Source organism: Zalophus californianus, chromosome 4, assembly GCF_009762305.2.
Source record: "Zalophus californianus isolate mZalCal1 chromosome 4, mZalCal1.pri.v2, whole genome shotgun sequence".
Taxonomy (NCBI): Eukaryota; Metazoa; Chordata; class Mammalia; order Carnivora; family Otariidae; genus Zalophus; species Zalophus californianus.
In genome coordinates, this window is record NC_045598.1 from 62,959,303 (window position 1) to 62,977,192 (window position 17,890).

Genomic DNA, 17,890 nt, shown 5'->3' on the forward strand with positions numbered 1-17,890 from the left:
TTGATTCATTTACAGTGTCATTGAAATTATATTTTCTTTTTTATTTGAGAGAGAGAGAGAACATGAGTGGGAGGGCCAGAGGGAGAGGGAGAGAGAATCTCAAGCAGACTCCCGCTGAGCATGGAGCCTGATGTGGGGCTCAATCTCATGACCTTGAGATCACAACCTGAGCTGAAACCAAGAGTCGGACACTTAACTGACTGTGCCACCCAGGCGCCCCTGCAATTATATTTTCTAATGAAATATTCAATGCAATAAAAATTTGCATGAAGTTAATAGTTTATTAACTTCTAAACCATACAATGGTGAGTATCCTTAACTCAGGACAGAGATGTGTATTAACTTTCTAAATTCAGGTAGTTCTGTAGACGAACCGGTATTAAAAGTGAAAATATTCCATTTGGGAGCATATTGTTGGTCAGTAGTTGAGCCCTGATGGTTATTCTGCAAAGATGTAATAGTTCACATGGATCTTTGTATCTTGTTGAAGGAATGTAGTCGAGCCAATTAGAAATAATTGGACGTCTTCCTAAACTTAGTTGCGTCTGAAGAAAGGGGAAACATTTTAATTTTGTAATATTAATCACTGGTTAGTCCAAATTATTAGCATTTTTATTTTGTATTTAAATTCAGAAAATAGATCTTAAATTTATACAACCCTTATAGTATTTTTTACACAGTTTTTTTTTTTTACCCGAGGCAAGTATTTTTATTCCCCTTCTATTCTCACAATGATATATAAAGTTTAAATAATGTCTAAGGACACAAAACATTATTTCTTACAACTATGCATCTGTATTTGTTTTTCATTTTAGACAGATCACGCACTGATGTTTTATCAGCTTCTCCTTCCAGAGTAGTATTGTCAACTTGGCTATATACCAGAATTATCCAGGGGACTTTAAAATATACAAATGCTGAGGCTTTACTCCAGGAATTTTGATTTAATTCGTCTGACGTTGGGCACAGACAACATAAATCTTAGAAGTTCCCCCAGGTGATTCCAAACATTGTAGAATAAAATTTCAAACTGCTAAACCATGAGAAATCTTGATAAGAGACCCATCTATATGAAAAGATAAATTTTTAAGTTTTAAGTAGGGTACCCCTTTTAAAGATTTAATTCTAGAAGCTAAATGTTAAGTTGATTTAAGAAGAAAAGACATTGCTGAGATATTTCTCCAGTAGAACCTATAATCTGTAGACTATATGGTACTTTTGGTACTTTTGCTTAAATGATATATACTATTATTTAGTCAATACTCAGCTATTCAAAAAATATCTAGTATATGCTTTAGCACCTTAGCACCAAGCATTTAACTCATTGCTTGGGATCGTTGCTAGGGTATGTGAAATAGTCTCTGCTCATAGAACTGAGGGATAGATATTTTCAATTGCACAAATATTTTAAGCCTTTATATTTTTATTTCTTGGCATGTGATTATATTTGTGAAGAGAAATGTAACTCATTTTAAATATTCTACTGTAAAGAATTCTATTAAATTTTTAGTTTATGGTGTCCTTAAGACATAGAAATCCTATTAAACACTGGTTATTGTGTAATTAGACTATAATAATAACATACATCTACTTAGTAACTACTAAAATAAACTATAACTTTAAAAATGATTTATTTAGAAGACAAAATCATGCAATAAAGGACTAATAAAGGACTAATTTTCTTTAATTTAGATAATTTAGATTTTACCTATTTTTTAAAAGATTTATTTATTTATTTGAGAGAGAGAGAGAATGAGAGATAGAAAGCATGAGAGGGAAGAGGGTCAGAGGGAGAAGCAGACTCCCTGCTGAGCAGGAAGCCCGATGTGGGACTCGATCCCGGGACTCCAGGATCATGACCTGAGCCGAAGGCAGTCGCTTAACCAACTGAGCCACCCAGGTGCCCTGATTTTACCTATTTTTAATTTATAAGCCTACACTCAATTATTAATTTTTCACTAGGTATAATTCATAGATTAAAAATAAAATTCATTCTTGTCTCACAATTTTATCTTAAAATTGATCAATATTTAAGCCCAAACCCAAAGAACAATATTCTGCTTACCTCTATTTCCCTGATTGAAATGGCAGAAAGCACTCTGGAACATAGCACTAAACATGTTTTGGCATCTTCCTGGATGTCTACAAATTCATGATCAACCATTATTCTCACTCTTGAAGGGTAGAGCAATATTGTTATTATAATGTTGATGGGTTTTTTTTCTCTTTCTAAGATTCCATATTGCAGGAGTATTTTCAAGATATTAGATTGTCTTGTCTGAGCTACATAGAGTAGAGGTGTGATGCCGCTTAGTGGGCTTGGACAGTATACTGGTGTGAAAGTTCTGTGAATCAAACAAACAAAAGCTTCACTGAATACAGAATTAAGAATTGTGGTAAACACTTTGTCTTAATAGTAATGGGAAAATAATAGTATTATCTTAAATATTAAATGTCTTAAATGGCTTTTAATGTAGCTTTATCTTTATGTATGTCTTTTTTTTTAAGATTTTATTTATTTGACAGAGAGATAGCGAGAGCAGAAACAGAAGAAGGGGGAGTGGGAGAGGGAGAAGCAGGCTTCCTGCCGAGCAGGGAGCCCAACATGGGGCTTGATCCCAGGACCCTGGGATCATGACCTGAGCCAAAGGTAGAAATTAACTGAACTACCCAGGGGCCCCTATCTTTATGTATGTCTTAAAAAGAGTTTTCTATTCTATTAATCTAGACCAAACTGAAAGTTAAAAAATAAGAAAATTCCTATTACACGTTTAAACTTTGCACTTGTAGAAACAAACCAAAAACGATTTAAATGTATGGGAAGTTTACTTTTAGTAATAGCAATTATGTTTCTCACTGGAGAAATCCTATTGTTGTCAGAACCGGTATTATAAAACTGAGGTAGCTCTGGAAAATTTAAAACAGAAAAAGTAAAAAGGCATTTTAAAAATTTCACTTTATTAATAGAATAAAAGTATGTGACCATTTTGATACCTTTTTGTTTGTTTTCTTCTTGTCAGTCATGAATTGAGTTTGGAGATTAGATGAAAAAGGAGTAAGTTCAACTACCTTAATTTTATTTTATTTTCACTTTAATAAAATTAGAATTGGTATTTGTATGTTTAAGCAATGAAAATTATATTTTTTTCTAATTTTATATAGTCCTTACAATTGAAATAGATATTTGTGTTTGCTAATGAATTGGTCTCTGTATGTAGATAGGACATGGTATTACCAACCACAGGGGTTTTTACATTATCAAACCTTGATTTGGCCAAATAAAAATGGCTTTTAGGACTAAAGAAAGGGAAATTTTATTCATGATCCTTTGTCTCTGGAATTCTCTTGATTGGTGTAATAAAATACTAATATGTTTTGTAGAACAGCATACAAACTATAAATACTGGTTTTGGAAAACTGTGCAGAGCGAGGAGCGCCTTATTCAAAAAGAGGAATTTTAAGATTGTATATATTTAATTAATGAGGGAGGCAACACAGTATAATGCTATAAACAATGGAGATTTAAGGGTTCTAGATTCAAGGTTTGGTTTCTCCTAACTAGCTTTATGATGTTTGGTTAGTCAGCCTCTTAGAGTCTTAGTGTCTTTATGCATTTATGTATTCATTTGCTCATTAATTAATTAATTGAACACTTGCTTTCCCAGAGTGTACTGAGTACTAGATACAGAGAGAGAAGGATACAGTCCTTTATATCAAGATGCTTATTATAGTCTAGTAAAGGAAATGGAAAAATAATTCAATAATACAATACAAAATGACAATTGCTATGATAGAAACATGCTTCGTGTACTATAGAAGCAATGAGGAGAGGCACTTAACTCTACCTGGAATAACCATTGTTTTTAGGTTATCCTGGAGCTAAGATTTGAAGGATTAGTAGGTGTTTATCAATAAAAAGATTAGAAGTAAATGTTTCATTTACAAGCATAAAGCAACATTGGAGGATTGTTTTACCTGAACTACCTATATAAAAAGAATGTTTTGTATTAGATATGTTTTCTGTTGAAGTGTGTTTAGAAGTCCTAAAAACTTCCCCTGTGGTGATTCCCTTATCAGAAGCTCCAAAGGGAACAGTTTGAAAATCACTAGACCAACTAGTTTATCTCCAAAGCTTTATTGAGTGTTGAAATGCCAAGATTTTGTGATTCACACACACACACACAAAAATAGTGTGGTGTAGTGCAGACCAGCATCTTAGAAATTAAGAAGTTGAGTTTTTGTTGTAACTCTGCCAGTGTTACTATATATATCCTTCTAAGTTCTGTATATAAATATATACATTCTCTGTTGGAATAATCTCCAAATCAGTATTGCCCCAGACATCTCATCTTTTTCATACATACTTCCAATATATATCCCAAATTGAACTCCTAAACTACTTCTCCTTCTTCATTCCCTGTCCTGCTTATAGGTTTTCACTTTCCCAAACCACCATTGCATCCAGCTTTTTCACAGTTCTTTGATTTGTATATGTCCTTTTCCTCCCTTTTCAATTCTGGCAAGTCTGGCTCATCATGTAAGACTCTAATAAACTCTTTTGTAAAGACTTCTTTGATGACCTGAAATTTCTCTTCTCATGACACATTCCTCTATTAAGCCCATATCATTTTGAGTAACTTAACATCTCTAATCTTTCATTTTCTCATCTTCAAAATAAATGGGTGAGCAAGATGTGCAATAAAAATTTAAGCTCCACAAGGGCAACATTTTTGTCTGTTTAACCTGCTGTTAATATCCCTAAATGCCAGAATAATGCTTAGTCCAGAGTAGACCCTCAAGTATTTGTTGATTTTTTTTTACTATTATCCAGAAAAAAATATATATGTAATTAAATTTATTTTGTGGCTTTTGGACCTAACAAGACTGTTAGTGAAGTGCAATCATTTAAATTTTTCAAAGGCAATCTAATTTATTAATCTTGCTTGTTCTTTTTTTTTCAGATATGTCTTTTTTATTGAAGTATAATTGATATATTAGTTTCAGGTCTGCAACATAATGATTCAATATTTGTATACATTGTGAAGCAATTAACATAAGTCTAATTACCATCTGTCCTCAAAAAAATTAGAAAAATATTTTTTCTTGTGATGAGAACTTTCAAGATCTACTCTCAGCACCTTTCAAACATGCAATAAAATATTATTGACTATAGTAATAATGCTGTAAATTACATTACCATGAGTTATTTATTTGACAACTGGAAGTTTGTACTTCTTGACCCCCTTACCCATTTGACCTACCCTCAATCCCCTTCACTCTGGCAACCATCTTTTCTCTGTATTTATGAGTTTTGTTTTGTTTACTTGTTTGTTTTGTTTTTTAGACTCCATATATAAATGAAATCATGTTATTTGTCTTTCTCTGTCTGACTTAGTTCACTTAGCATAATACCCTCAAGTTCATTCCATGTTGTCAAAAATGGCAAAGTTTCATTCTTTTTAAAAATTTTTAATTATGGGCGCCTGGGTGGCTCAGATGGTTAAGCGTCTGCCTTCGGCTCAGGTCATGATCCCAGCGTCCTGGGATCAAGTCCCGCGTCAGGCTCCCTGCTCTTTGGGAGCCTGCTTCTCCCTCTGCCTCTCTCTCTCTCTCTCTCTCTGTCTTTCATGAATGGATAAATAAAATCTTTAAAAAAATTTTTTTTTAATTAATTTTTTTAAGTAGATTCTATGCTGGGCATGGAGCCAAATGTGGGGCTTGAACTCACAACCCTGAGCCACCCAGGCACCCCTTGAACATCTTTTCATGTGCCTGTTAGCTATCTATAGATCTTTTGAGAAAAATGCCCATTCAGATCCTCTGCCCATTTTTTGATAGGCTGTTTTTATTGAGTTGATGATTTCTTTATATATGTTTTGGATATTAACCCCTTATTAGATATATCATTTGCAAATATTCTTTTTCCCATTCAATATGTTGCCTTTGCAGTTTTTTGATGGTTTCCTTCACTGTGCCGAAGCTTTTTAGTTTATTTTTGCTTTTGTTGTCATTGCCTTTGGAGTCAGATCCAAAAAATATTGCCAAGAACAATGTCAGGGAACTTACTGTCTATGTTTTCTTCTAGGAGTTTTATGGTTTCCGGTCTTGAATTCACGTCTTTAATCAATTTTGAGTTAATTTTTTTGTGTGGTATACGATAGTGGTCTAGTTTCATTCTTTTGCATCTGACCAGTTTTTCCAACATCATTTATTGAAGAGACTGTCCTTTCCCCATTGTATATTCTTGTCTTTTTTTTCATAATATTAATTAACCATATATGCATGGGTTTATTTCTGGGCTCTCTATTTGTTCCATTGATCTGTGTGTCTGTTTTTATGCCATACTGTTGTGATTATTATCTTTTTAATATAGTTTGAAATTTGGGAGCATGACACCTCCAGCTTTGTTCTTCTTTTTCAAGACTGCTTTCATTTTTCAATATCTTTCTGTTTCAACACAAATTTTAGGATTGTTCTAATTCTGTGGAAAATGCCATTCAAATTTTGATACAGATTGCATTGAATCTGTAGATTGCTTTGGGTGATATGGACATTTTAATAATGATTTTTTTAATTCATGAACACAGAATATCTTTCCATTTATTTGTGTCTTCTTCAATTTCTTACATCAATGTCTTAGAGTTTTCAGAGTACAGAGCTATCACCTCCTTGGTTAAATTTATTTCTAGGTATTTTATTTTTTTAATAATTATTTTTTATAAGGATATTTATTTATTGAGAGAGAGAGAGAATGGTAGAGAGCATGCGAGGGAAGAAGGTCAGATGTGGGACTCGATCCTGGGACTCCAGGATCATGACCTGAGCCGAAGGCAGTCGCTTAACCAACTGAGCCACCCAGGCCCCCAAGATATTTTATTCTTTTTGATGCAATTATAAATGAGATTGTATTCTTAATTTATTTTGCTGATAGTTCACAGTATATAAAAACAACAGATTTTGTATATTGATTTTATACCTTGTAACTTTACTGAATTTATTCATTTTAACTATTTTGGTGGAGTCTTTAGGGCTTTCTATATATAAAATAATGTCACCTATATATAGTGGCAGTTTTACTTTTTCTTTTCCAATTTGGATGTATTTTATTTTATTTTTTAATTTATTTTAATTTATATTTTATTTGCCTAATTGCTCTGTCTAGGACTTCTAATACTATGTTGAATAAAAGTGGTGAGAGTTGGCATCCTTGTCTTGTTCCTGATCTTAAAGCAGTGGGTATGATGTTAGTTGTGGGTTTGTCATATATAGTATTTATGATGTTGAGGTACCTTCCATCTATACCCATCATGTTGATGGATTTTATCATAAATGGATGTTGAATTTTGTCAAATGCATTATCTTCATCTATTAAGATTAGATAATATAATTTTTATCCTTCATTTTTTTAATGTGGTGTGTTATGTTGATTGATTTGCAGGTATTGAACCATCCTTACATCCCTTTAACAAATCCTACTTGATCATGGTGTGTATGATCCTTTTGATGTATTACTGAATTTGGCTCTCTAATATTTTGTTGAGGCTTTTTGCATCCATGTTCATCAAGGATATTGGCCTGTAATTTTATTTATTTTTTTACAGTGTCCATGTCTGGTTTTCTCACTAGGGTAATTCTGGCCTTGTAAAATGAGTTTGGAAGTGTTAACTCCTTTTCAGTTTTTGGAAGGGTTTGAGAAGGATAGGTATTAAATCTTCTTTGAATATTTGGTAGAATTCACCAGTGAAGCTGTCTGGTCCTGGACGTTTGTTTTTTGGGAAGTTTTTGATTACTGATTCAATCTCTTTACTAGTAATTGGTTTATTCAGACTTTTGTGTTTCTTCACAAATCAGTCTTAGAGGATTGTATGTTTCTGGGAACTTATCCATTTCTTTTAGGTTGTTGAATTTTTGGTGTATAATTGTTTATAATTGTCTCTAATGATCCTTTTGTATTTCTTTGATATTAGTTGTAATTTTTATTTCATTTCTGATTTTTGCATTTGGACTCTTTTTCTTGATGAGTCCAGCTAAAAGTTTGTCAGTTTTGTTTATCTTTTCAAAGAACGAGTTCTTAAGTCTCATTGATCTTTTTTATTTTTAGTTTGTATTTCATTTATTTCTGCTCTGATCTTATTTCCTTCCTTCTACTAACTGAGCTTCATTTGTTTTTCTTTTTCTAGTTCCTTTAGGTGTAAATTTAGTTTTTTTTTAAAGATTTTATTTATTTATTTATTTGAGAGGGAGAGAGAGAGAGGGAGAGAGAGAGAGCAGGAGCAGGGGGAGGGATGGAGGGAGAAGCAGACTCCTGTCTGAGCAGGGAGCCTGATGCGAGGCTCTATCCCATGACCTGAGCGGAAGGCAGACACTTAACGACTGAGCCACCCAGGCACCCCATTGTAAAGTTAGTTTATTTGAGCTTTTTCTAGTTTTTTTTTTTTTTCTTTTTGAGGTAGGCCTGTATCACTGTAGTCTTCCCTATTAGAACTGCTTTTGCTTTAACTCATTGATTTTGGTAAGTTGTATTTCTATTTTCATTTATTTCAAGGTATTTTTTGATTTCTCCTTTCACTTCTTTATTGACACATTGGTTGTTCAGTAGCACATTTTTTAATCTCCACATATTTATGATTTTTCCAGTGTTCTTATAATTTATTTCTAGTGTCACACCATTGTGGTTGGAAAAGATACTTGATATGATTTCAGTCTTGGATTTATTGTGACTTGTTTTGTGGTCTAACATATAATCTATCCTGGAGACTATTCCATGTGTACTTGAGAAGAATGTATATTTTGCTGTTTTTGTATGCAGAGTTTTATATATATATATATATATCCTCAAAATACATATGTATATATAACTCTGCATATATATATATATATTTATACAAAGTCCATCTGGTCTAATGTATCAACTGAGATTGATATTTTCTTATTGATTTTCTGCCTGAATGGTCAATCCATTGATGTAAGTAGTATATTAAAGCCTCTTTCTCTTGTTTTATTGCTGTCAATTTCTCCCTTTAGGTCTGTTAATACTTGCTTTATATATTTAGATGCTTCTGTGTTGGGTGCATAAATATTTACAGATGCTATATCTTATTGTTGGATTGACCCTTTTATTTTTATATAATGCCTATTTTTTTGTCTTTTATTAGTCTTTAAAGTCTATTTTATCTGATATAAGTATAACTACCCTTGCTTTTCGGTGGGGGGGAGGGTTCCATTTCATGAAACATCTTCTTCCATCCCTTCACTTTCAGTCTGTGTGTGTCCTTACATATGAAGTAAGTTCTTGTAGGCAGTAAGGTAGAGAGATAGTGCAAAGATGGTACCTACCTATGCCAGCACTAGCAAAGTAGAGGGAGAATGCTGAAAAGATGTCCACTGTGCCTTTGTTCCTGGAAAGTCTTAACAGGCTCTGCCCCTCTGGCACATACCTTAAGGTTAGCAAATTAATCTCTTTCACGTATGGTCTAGGCACTTTTCAATCTGCTACTTTTGTACTTGGTCCCAAAGTGAATGTGTCTGCTTGTGAATCCTCTAAGAGTGGAATCTCCATTTCCTACAGCACTATTTCTCCTGAACGTAAGTTCTGTTGGTTTTTAAAGCCAGGTGTTTTGGGGGCTCATCTCTCCAGTGCAGGTCCCAAGGGTTGGAGTGTCTGGTGTGGGACACAAACCCCTTGCTTCTCAGGGAGAAGCTCTGTATTTGTGAGATCCCTATCTCCTCCTGTTTGTGGGTTGGCATGCCAGGGGTGGGATTTTTGGCAAGACCATGTGTTTGCTTCCCCTACCCATCTAACGTGGCCTGTTCATCTTTTTTTTTTTTTATTTGTTTTTTTGAGGGTGTGGGTAGAGAGAGACAGAGAAAGAGGGAGGGAGAGAATCATAAGCAGGCTCCAGGCTCAGCATGGAACCTGATGCAGGGCTCCAATCTCACAAACCTGAGATCATGACCTGAGCCAAAATCAAGAGTTGGATGCTTAACTGAGCCACCCAGGTTCCCCGATCTGTTCATCTTTTGCTCTGGAGGATCTGTTCAGCTAGTTTTGGGGGTTTTCTTAGAGGGAATTGTTGCATATATAGATGTAGATTTGTTGTGTCCCTTGGAGGAGGTCAGTTCAGGATTCTCCTATACTACCATCTTGAACCACCTTTGATCTTGCTCACTCTTAAGATATTTGACTAAGAATATTGCTAAGTATAGGAATTCAGGAGACTTGTGGGGACAAAGATACCACAAGTTGTCCTTGGTAAGATTTGGAGATATTAGCTGATTTTAAAATATTAAGATTGATACTACCTTTAGAAGTAGTTTTAGACCAAAAATGTTGAAAACATAACTAAAACTCAAATAGGCTTAAAATGAGATTTAAAAGTCTAATCTGTACCCAAATGACATGATTAATCCTCATGTTTAAAGAGCATGTTACTGTAAACCAAAATTTGCTTAATCTGTACTGACAGTTAATTACAACAGTACTTATATGGATGGAGTAAGGCAAGCACAGCAAGAATTAGTTTTTCAATGTGAAGTTAATGAACTGAACCCTCTGTATCTGAAAATCTGTCATATATGCTTATGAAATGGGGCATGATATTTCCATATAGACATGCAGAGAATGATTCAGTTTTGTAGCTATACTAATTATTTCTATTTTTTCTACTCCTCTTTTAGTTTTTAGCCACCAAATTTAAAAGATGCTTATCCATAATTTTATTTCTGATATTTAAGACAGTTGAGTTTCTTGGAACCATGTTTTATCCTAACTTAGTAGGGCTATTTTCTCCAAGTTATCCACCTACCTCTTTGGCTGTTCCTTTTCAACCATCTTTGACTGGTTTCTCTTTCTCTGCCCTTAACATCTAAGTAAAGAAGATTTGGCCTTTTGACTAATTTTCTTTTGACTTATTGTTCTCAGGCAGGTTCATCCATGACCATAACTTAAATTACTATCTATTAATTTATTCAACAAATATTTATTGAATGCATTCTGTATGCCAAGCAACATATCACTTGGGATATGTGAGTGAACATAACAAAGATGGCTGCTTGCATTGTAGTGAGGGAAAACAGCACAGAATGAGCATAGCAAAAAAAAAAATAATAATTTTATAATATGTTAGAAGATTTGATAAGAAAAAAGAGAAAGTAGAGAAGTATAGGAAGTATGGAAGTGCTAGGAGGATATATAAAGGCATTTTCCAATTTTAAATAGGATGATAGGAGAAGGCATTACTGAAAGGTGACATCTGAATAAAGAGGAAGGAGATGAAGACATTAATTATTTAGATATTTAAGGATCCTAAGGCAGGAGTGTTCTGGAGTGGTAAGGGAAGAGTAAGGGAGCCATTGTAGCTGAAAGAGTGAAAAGGGTGAGGAGGAATAGGAAACAAGGACAGATAATGGGATGCCACATCCTGTAGAGCCTGGTAGATCACTGAAAGGACTTCCATCTTTTACTCTAAATGGAATGGAGGAACCATTGGAGATTTTGAATAGAAAAGCAATGTGATCTTACCTTTGTTGAGAATTTGTTACAGGATAGGAGGAAGAAAATTACTTAGTACAAGGTAATAACAATAGAGATGGTCAGATTTTGTGTATTGTTTGAAGGTAGAACCAACAGATATCCTGACAGATAAAATGTGGAATGTAAGAGAAAGACACATCAAGGATGATGCTATCTAGATATCTACTGTACCTGGATATCCCTTAGGTAATGCAAACTCTTATGTCCCAAACTGAATTTTTAAGTCCTTTATAATAACCTTGATAGATTTGTGGTATGACGATTGTGGTAAGCTGGATAATGGCCTCTCAAATTGTCAAAAGGGAGTTTGCAGATGTAATTAAGGTAAGGATCTTGAGACGGGAGATTATGCAGGTGGACCCAGGGTAATTACAAGGGCCCTTATAAGATGTGTCAGAGAAAAATAGAATCAGTGTCAGTGAAGGAGCTATGACTCTATAATGCGGGGCTTTGAAGATGAAGGAAGAAGCCATGAACCAAGGAATGCAGGAAGCCTCTATAAGCTGACAAGGAAACCCATTCTCCTGTAGAGCTTCTAGAAAGAACCAGTCCTGCTGACCTCTTGATTTTAGCCCAGTAGCTTCATTTTGGACTTCTGACTTCCAGAACGAAAAAATAATACATTTATATCATTTTAAGCCACTAAGTTTGTGACAATTTGTTACAAGAGGAAACTAATACAGCCATCAATGAGTCTTAAAATTTAGAAATTTGAAATTAACTCTTGTCTTTCTCTGATGCTCTGCTTCTAATCACTCACTGTGTTTTGTTATTCTATTTAATAATATCTCCTCTTTCCCCTACTGCTATTTAAGTTCTCATTATGTCTTACCTGGACAGTTGTGGTATTAAAGAATAGCCAGAAGCTGGAGAAGATGGTGGCAGAGCAGAATTAGTTCTTTCCCTAAAACTATTATAGATACATATGGAAGCTAAGTTAGCACAGAGTGCCTACTATGCAAATTCAGCTTCAAGCAACCTCTCCAGTTACCTACCTCTTTTCAATAAGATTGCTTCCCATAACCCTTTTTCTATAGAAGTTCTGGAACTGCCACTGTACCTGGAGTGTTTGAGCTACTGACTGGTCTCCTGACTGGTCTCTCTGCCTCTAGTCCCAGCCTCCCTTCCCAGTCTAGTCTTCAAATGGGAGCTGATGAATCTTTTCATACTACAAATCTGACCTTCACTGGTTAGGCATCACTCATGGTGTAAATTTCAAATTCCTTAGCATGGTCTACAAAGTACTTCAGGCTTTCACTTTTAGGCTTCATCTGTCACTACTACCTGATTTCCTATCTTACTTTCTAGCAACTGAATAATTATCTAGATAATAATTGTTATAGACAATTCTGATAATCACTGAATGCAACATATTGTTTGTATCTCCTTTGGTTTTAGTCATCCCGCCTCTGCCTAGATTATATTTCTTCAAGGGCTAAAGGAAGGGAAAACCTCCTTTCATATTTTGAAAATCAATTTAAGACATCCTCTCTTCTAGAGAGCTTTCTCAGGTATCTGTTCCTTCCCAATAGTGTTAAATTCTTTCTCTGTTCTCTCTACTTGCACATGCTTCTATTTTTGCATTTATAGTATAATTATAATTTTTATGGTTCACTTACTAGTCTGTGAGCTCTCCAAAATCAGGAAATATGGTTATTTGGTTTTGTATTCCCCCAAAATAACACAGTGTTTGGAGAAAATGCTTAATAAATGATTATTGTTTTTTTTAACTGAATGGTATCATCTCTCTTTAACCACTTATGGTTTGTCATACAACAGCATTTAGATTACTATTGGTGGTCTGTTATAAAAATGAATAAACTTAAGTTCCTTTCCCTCATTTGTTCTATCTCCTCTCCTCCGGGGACCTATTTAGACACTCCATTATTACAATGGGGAAATTATCATACTGGAGTGTATCCTGGGGAAGGTGACCAAAAAATATTGCTGTAAGAATAAAGAACAACAGATATTAGGAAACTTAAGGTATTCATTATGGGGATATAATAGCTGTGTTCAAATATTTGAGAGATTTTCATGTAGGAGAAAAAAATAGACTTTGTTCTCTGTAGCTCTGGGGGCAGAATTGGAGAAATGGAGACAGATTTTAGTGCATGATGAGTAAGAAGAATCTAATAAAGCTGCATAAAAATTCACTTTTTCTTTCAACAAAATCTTGATAGAGCTCTTGCAATGTATCTGCATAGTTCTAGGCACTGAGGATTAAATGTTGAGGAAGTAGTCAGGGTTTTTCCTCTTAATGGAACTTACTTTAATGACAGTGGATAGTGAACAAACAAATCAATGGGAAAAAAAAACAGCAAATGAACATATAGTGATCGATGTTGTGCAGAGAATTAAAAGTGTCATGATAGTGAATGAGTGACTTCTTTAGATGATGAGACCAGAGAAGGCCTCTCTGAAGGGATGACATTTATTTATGTATTTATTTATGTATCTATTTATTTATTTTAAAGATTTTATTTATTTGACAGAGACAGACACAGTGAGAGAGGGAACACAAGCAGGGGGAGTGGGAAAGGGAGAAAAAGGCTTCCCGCAGAGCAGGGAGCCCGACACGGGGCTCCATCCCAGGACCCTGGGATCATGACCTGAGCTGAAGGCAGACACTTAACGATTGAGCCACCCAAGCGCCCCCAGAAGGGATGACATTTATACTGTGTTCCACCTGATAAAAAGGAATTAGTCATAGGAAGATCCGAGTGAAGAGATTTCCAGGCAGAGGGAACAGTTATTATTATTATTTTTTAAATAAATTTGAGTATAGTTGACACACAATGTTATATTAGTTTCAGGTGTACAACTCAATGACTCAACAAGTTTATACATTATGCTGTGTTCACAAGTGTAGCTACCATCTGTCACCATACAATGCTGTTACAAATTCATTAGCTACTTTCCCTATGCTATGCCTTTTATTCCTGTGACTTACTCATTCCATAACTGGAGGCTTCCATCTCCCATTCCCCTTCACTCATTTTGCCCATCCCCTTCCCCCCTTCCCTCTAGCAACCATCATTTTGTTCTCTCTATTTATGGGTCTGTTTCTGCTTTTTCTCTATTTATTCATTTTGTTCTTGAGATTCCACATCTGAGTGAAATCATATGATATTTGTCTTTCTCAGTCTGACTTATTTCACTTGGAGACAACAGTCATTACAGGACCTTCAGGTAGGAATGAAATTGAAGATGTTCAAGAAACAGAAAGGTCTGGGTGGCTGGAATATAGTATTCAAGGGGGAGAATGACATGAGATTGGATTTGGTTGATATAGTGAGAGACCAGATCATGTGGGACTTTTAAAAAACGGGTATTGAGTTTGAATTTTATTTCACTTGTAATGGAAAAGATTTGGAGGATTTTAAGCATGGGTGATATATTTCACATTTTTATAAGGTTGTTCAGGCTTCTGAGTCAAGAATAGATTATAGGAGTTGAGAGGGAAGAGTGGAAGCTGAAAGACTCTTTGGCAATCTGTAGCGGTTGTTCAGGGCAAGAGATGAATGTGGCTTCACCTGGGTTAGAATGGAGGGAACAAAAAGTGTAATTGGGATATGTTGTAAAGACATAGTCAAAAGGACTTGCTAATGTGTTGATAAACGAAAGAGAAGAATCAAGAATAAATCCTGGATTTCTGTCTTGAGCAACAGGATAGAACAAAAGGGGCCATTAGTCAGATAGGGAATTCAGGGGAAGGAACAGATTGACAGGGAGAGAGTGAGTTAGATTAATATTCTGTTTTATTTCTGTTAAGTTTGAGATGCTTTGTGGAGATGTTGAGTAGACAACTTTATATAGAAGGAATCTGGAGCTCAGAGGAAGAAAGGTCAGGGCTGGAGAGAAAGTGGGGAGTAACTGGCATACACATAATATTTAAAGTCCTGGGAGACAGAACAGGTATAGCTGGGAAACAGAAGGGTCCCTGGGCGAAGGAATGGTTTACCTCATGAAATAGTTAACTACTACTAGAGTTGTTCAAGCAGAGACCATATGATCATCAGCCAGGGATGTTCAACATAGGGTTGCTGCCCCAGGTGGAAGTTTGCTAATGAATTCATAGATCCCATCTGAATCTAAATAAAATTCTATGATTCTGCAAGATCCAGATGATGTCATGGTACATAGAATTGGCTAGTAATGTATTTTCCCTTGTGGATGTATCTAAGTCAAAATTTCTCGATTTTAAAACTGTCACTTAAGACAGTTGTTAATGGCACTGTATCATATCCCACTGTGTGTTTCTCTTTATTTCATTTTCCTTCCTCTCCTTTCAGTTTTCCCCTTTTGCTTCCCATTTAAAAATTTTTTACATTTATCTTCTCTTCCTCTGTTTTACTCCATTTTTCTTTTCCTTGGGCCTACAACATAAGCGTTACTTAGTCCAGGTAGTGACACTCAGAAGCTGCTGCTCTTTGCGATAGTTACAGATATAATTGTCCTTAAAACAACCAAAAGGTGCTATTTGGGGGTTTTATTTACTGATATCCCAGACCGCAGCTAGTTCATGTACTTGGGTGATCATTAAGGAAAGCAATCTAGTGGTTCTCCAATATCACAGTGATACACAATCAAGAGGATAACTGCTTCAGGCAGAATCTAAATTGGTTTAGTCTTTAACTGATCTTATCTGTCTTGTTTTTTACTGCATTCTTGCTTCTATCATTGTGCCTAGCTGGTATAGTGCCTTATACATAGTAAGGTGGTATATAAGTAATTTGTTGAATGAGTGATGCACATTAGTTCTAATCAAGCTGGTACCCAAAACTGTAGAGTGAGTTAGTTACTGCAAACTAAGTAACTTTAGAATCTATATTATAGACTTTACAAAGAGGTCACATTGAATATTTTATTCTATAAGATCCTCAGTAGTATTCATTATTTAGTTTGGCATTTCAGACTATGTGAAAATTTGGTTCTATAACAGAATCAGATATTTGACTTCATTGTGTTCAATCTTGGAGAATTTGGAGTCATACAAAAAGGGAATTATTATGTTTAATAACTATTACTAAGTGAATATGTGTGTATATTCTGCATTATACTTTGAAAGTCATTTTACTATATATGCACTACAGATATATATTATCAGTATTTTCAAGAAGAGATCACGGTATTACCCAAAATAATGTCTTTGTCTATTTAGAGAAATCTAAGTTGTTGAACATGCCATTACCTTGCGCACTAACATGTAAACTTTATAGAGCGGAACTTCTAGAAATTTATTGGCAATAATAATGTATGTATAAGGGAGCATTTATTGAATAAATAATGAAGGAGTGAACAAATGAATGAGCAATCAAGTCAGGATTCCTCATCCATATGTAGCCACTATGTGTGTTGATTTTAGAAAAAAAGAAGTAATACAATCTCCTAAAGAGAAATTTTCTCCTCTTATGGTGAAAACATGAGATTATTACCTCCAAATCAGTGCCAGGTTACAACTTCTGTCTTGAACATAGTCCTTTGTCTTCTTGAGAAGCAGTTCCACAAAGTCAGGATTACCTTTTCTGGCGAAAACCCAGTACAGAATTGTATTCACACATATTTCAGTAAATTCAAAATTAAAATTTAGTTCAAAACGGTATCCTGATTTTTCCACAAATGCAATATAATCTGAAAGTAGTATGTCAAACCCATCCAAGTCGACATACCTCAGAATTTTTGCCAGGGTTCTATAAATCCTAGGTTCATAACAGTGATATCCCCACTGACCCAAAAACTGCAAGGATGGTCGTTTAACAATTTTGTCAATGAGATTGCAGAATATATTGCTTCTTGGACAAGAAGTCTTTCGGCATAATTTAGAAGATTTACTCATTGCTATTTAAGGCAACAATATAGAAATAAAATCACAGGAAGTCATACTGCACTCCTTCAGTTAGATATTTTGATAACATGGTAGGCTTTACTCCATAGACAGGAAGTGCCCTTTTAAACTGTAGCCAGAAAAAATATCATATGAAATATTACCATAAAGTACTGGGTGACATCACAATAGATGGTGATCTGTCATCAGCATAGGTCAGAAATTTGGGATAGTATATGTAACTGGTGACATTTGAGAGACATGTATTGGACATAAATGGCATGTGTAACAGCTAAGAGCTAATATTTTTAAGTCTAAAACTTCAGCTCAAGGCAGAATGTATTTTCGTGAAGTACTGAAAACACAGTCTATAATATATTAGACAAAATAATATTAATAACCTGGTTGGTGATTCCTTTTAGGCTGTCATGTTCTGCATGAGTACTGCATGTTCTCACTTAAACCTCATAAGATATTTTCCCTACTTTATAGCTGAGGAGACTGAGACTTAGAAAGTTTATGACCTGCCA

At 34.8% G+C, this 17,890-nt stretch overlaps 1 protein-coding gene across 2 annotated transcripts; it reads right to left on the bottom strand.

Moving 5' to 3' along the window:
* Positions 1-257: 257 nt before the first annotated feature.
* Positions 258-17,476, bottom strand: ASB17 (ankyrin repeat and SOCS box containing 17). 2 transcript variants are annotated; one of them, XM_027624680.1, is made up of 4 exons: positions 17,206-17,476; positions 16,972-17,061; positions 2,066-2,345; positions 262-545 (listed from the first exon to the last, which is right to left on the bottom strand). In XM_027624680.1, exons 1-4 carry the CDS (start codon positions 17,370-17,372, stop codon positions 339-341), a joined length of 744 nt encoding a protein of 247 aa, XP_027480481.1. In that variant the 5' UTR covers positions 17,373-17,476; the 3' UTR covers positions 262-338. The 2 variants fall into 2 exon arrangements, with proteins under 2 accessions (XP_027480478.1, XP_027480481.1); XM_027624677.1 differs by having other exon boundaries at positions 258-545; positions 16,972-17,476.
* Between the last annotated feature and the right edge of the window lie 414 nt (positions 17,477-17,890).

Excerpts from the sequence above, each read along its gene's own strand:
- ASB17 (XM_027624677.1), bottom strand. The coding sequence starts at position 17,372 with ATGAGTAAATCTTCTAAATTATGCCGAAAGACTTCTTGTCCAAGAAGC. Across the intron at positions 2,346-16,971 it reads AACCTGGCACTGATTTGGAG|AACTTTCACACCAGTATACT; the intron begins GTAATAATCTCA and ends TTTGATTCACAG. Across the intron at positions 546-2,065 it reads TTTCAATCAGGGAAATAGAG|ACGCAACTAAGTTTAGGAAG; the intron begins GTAAGCAGAATA and ends CCCTTTCTTCAG.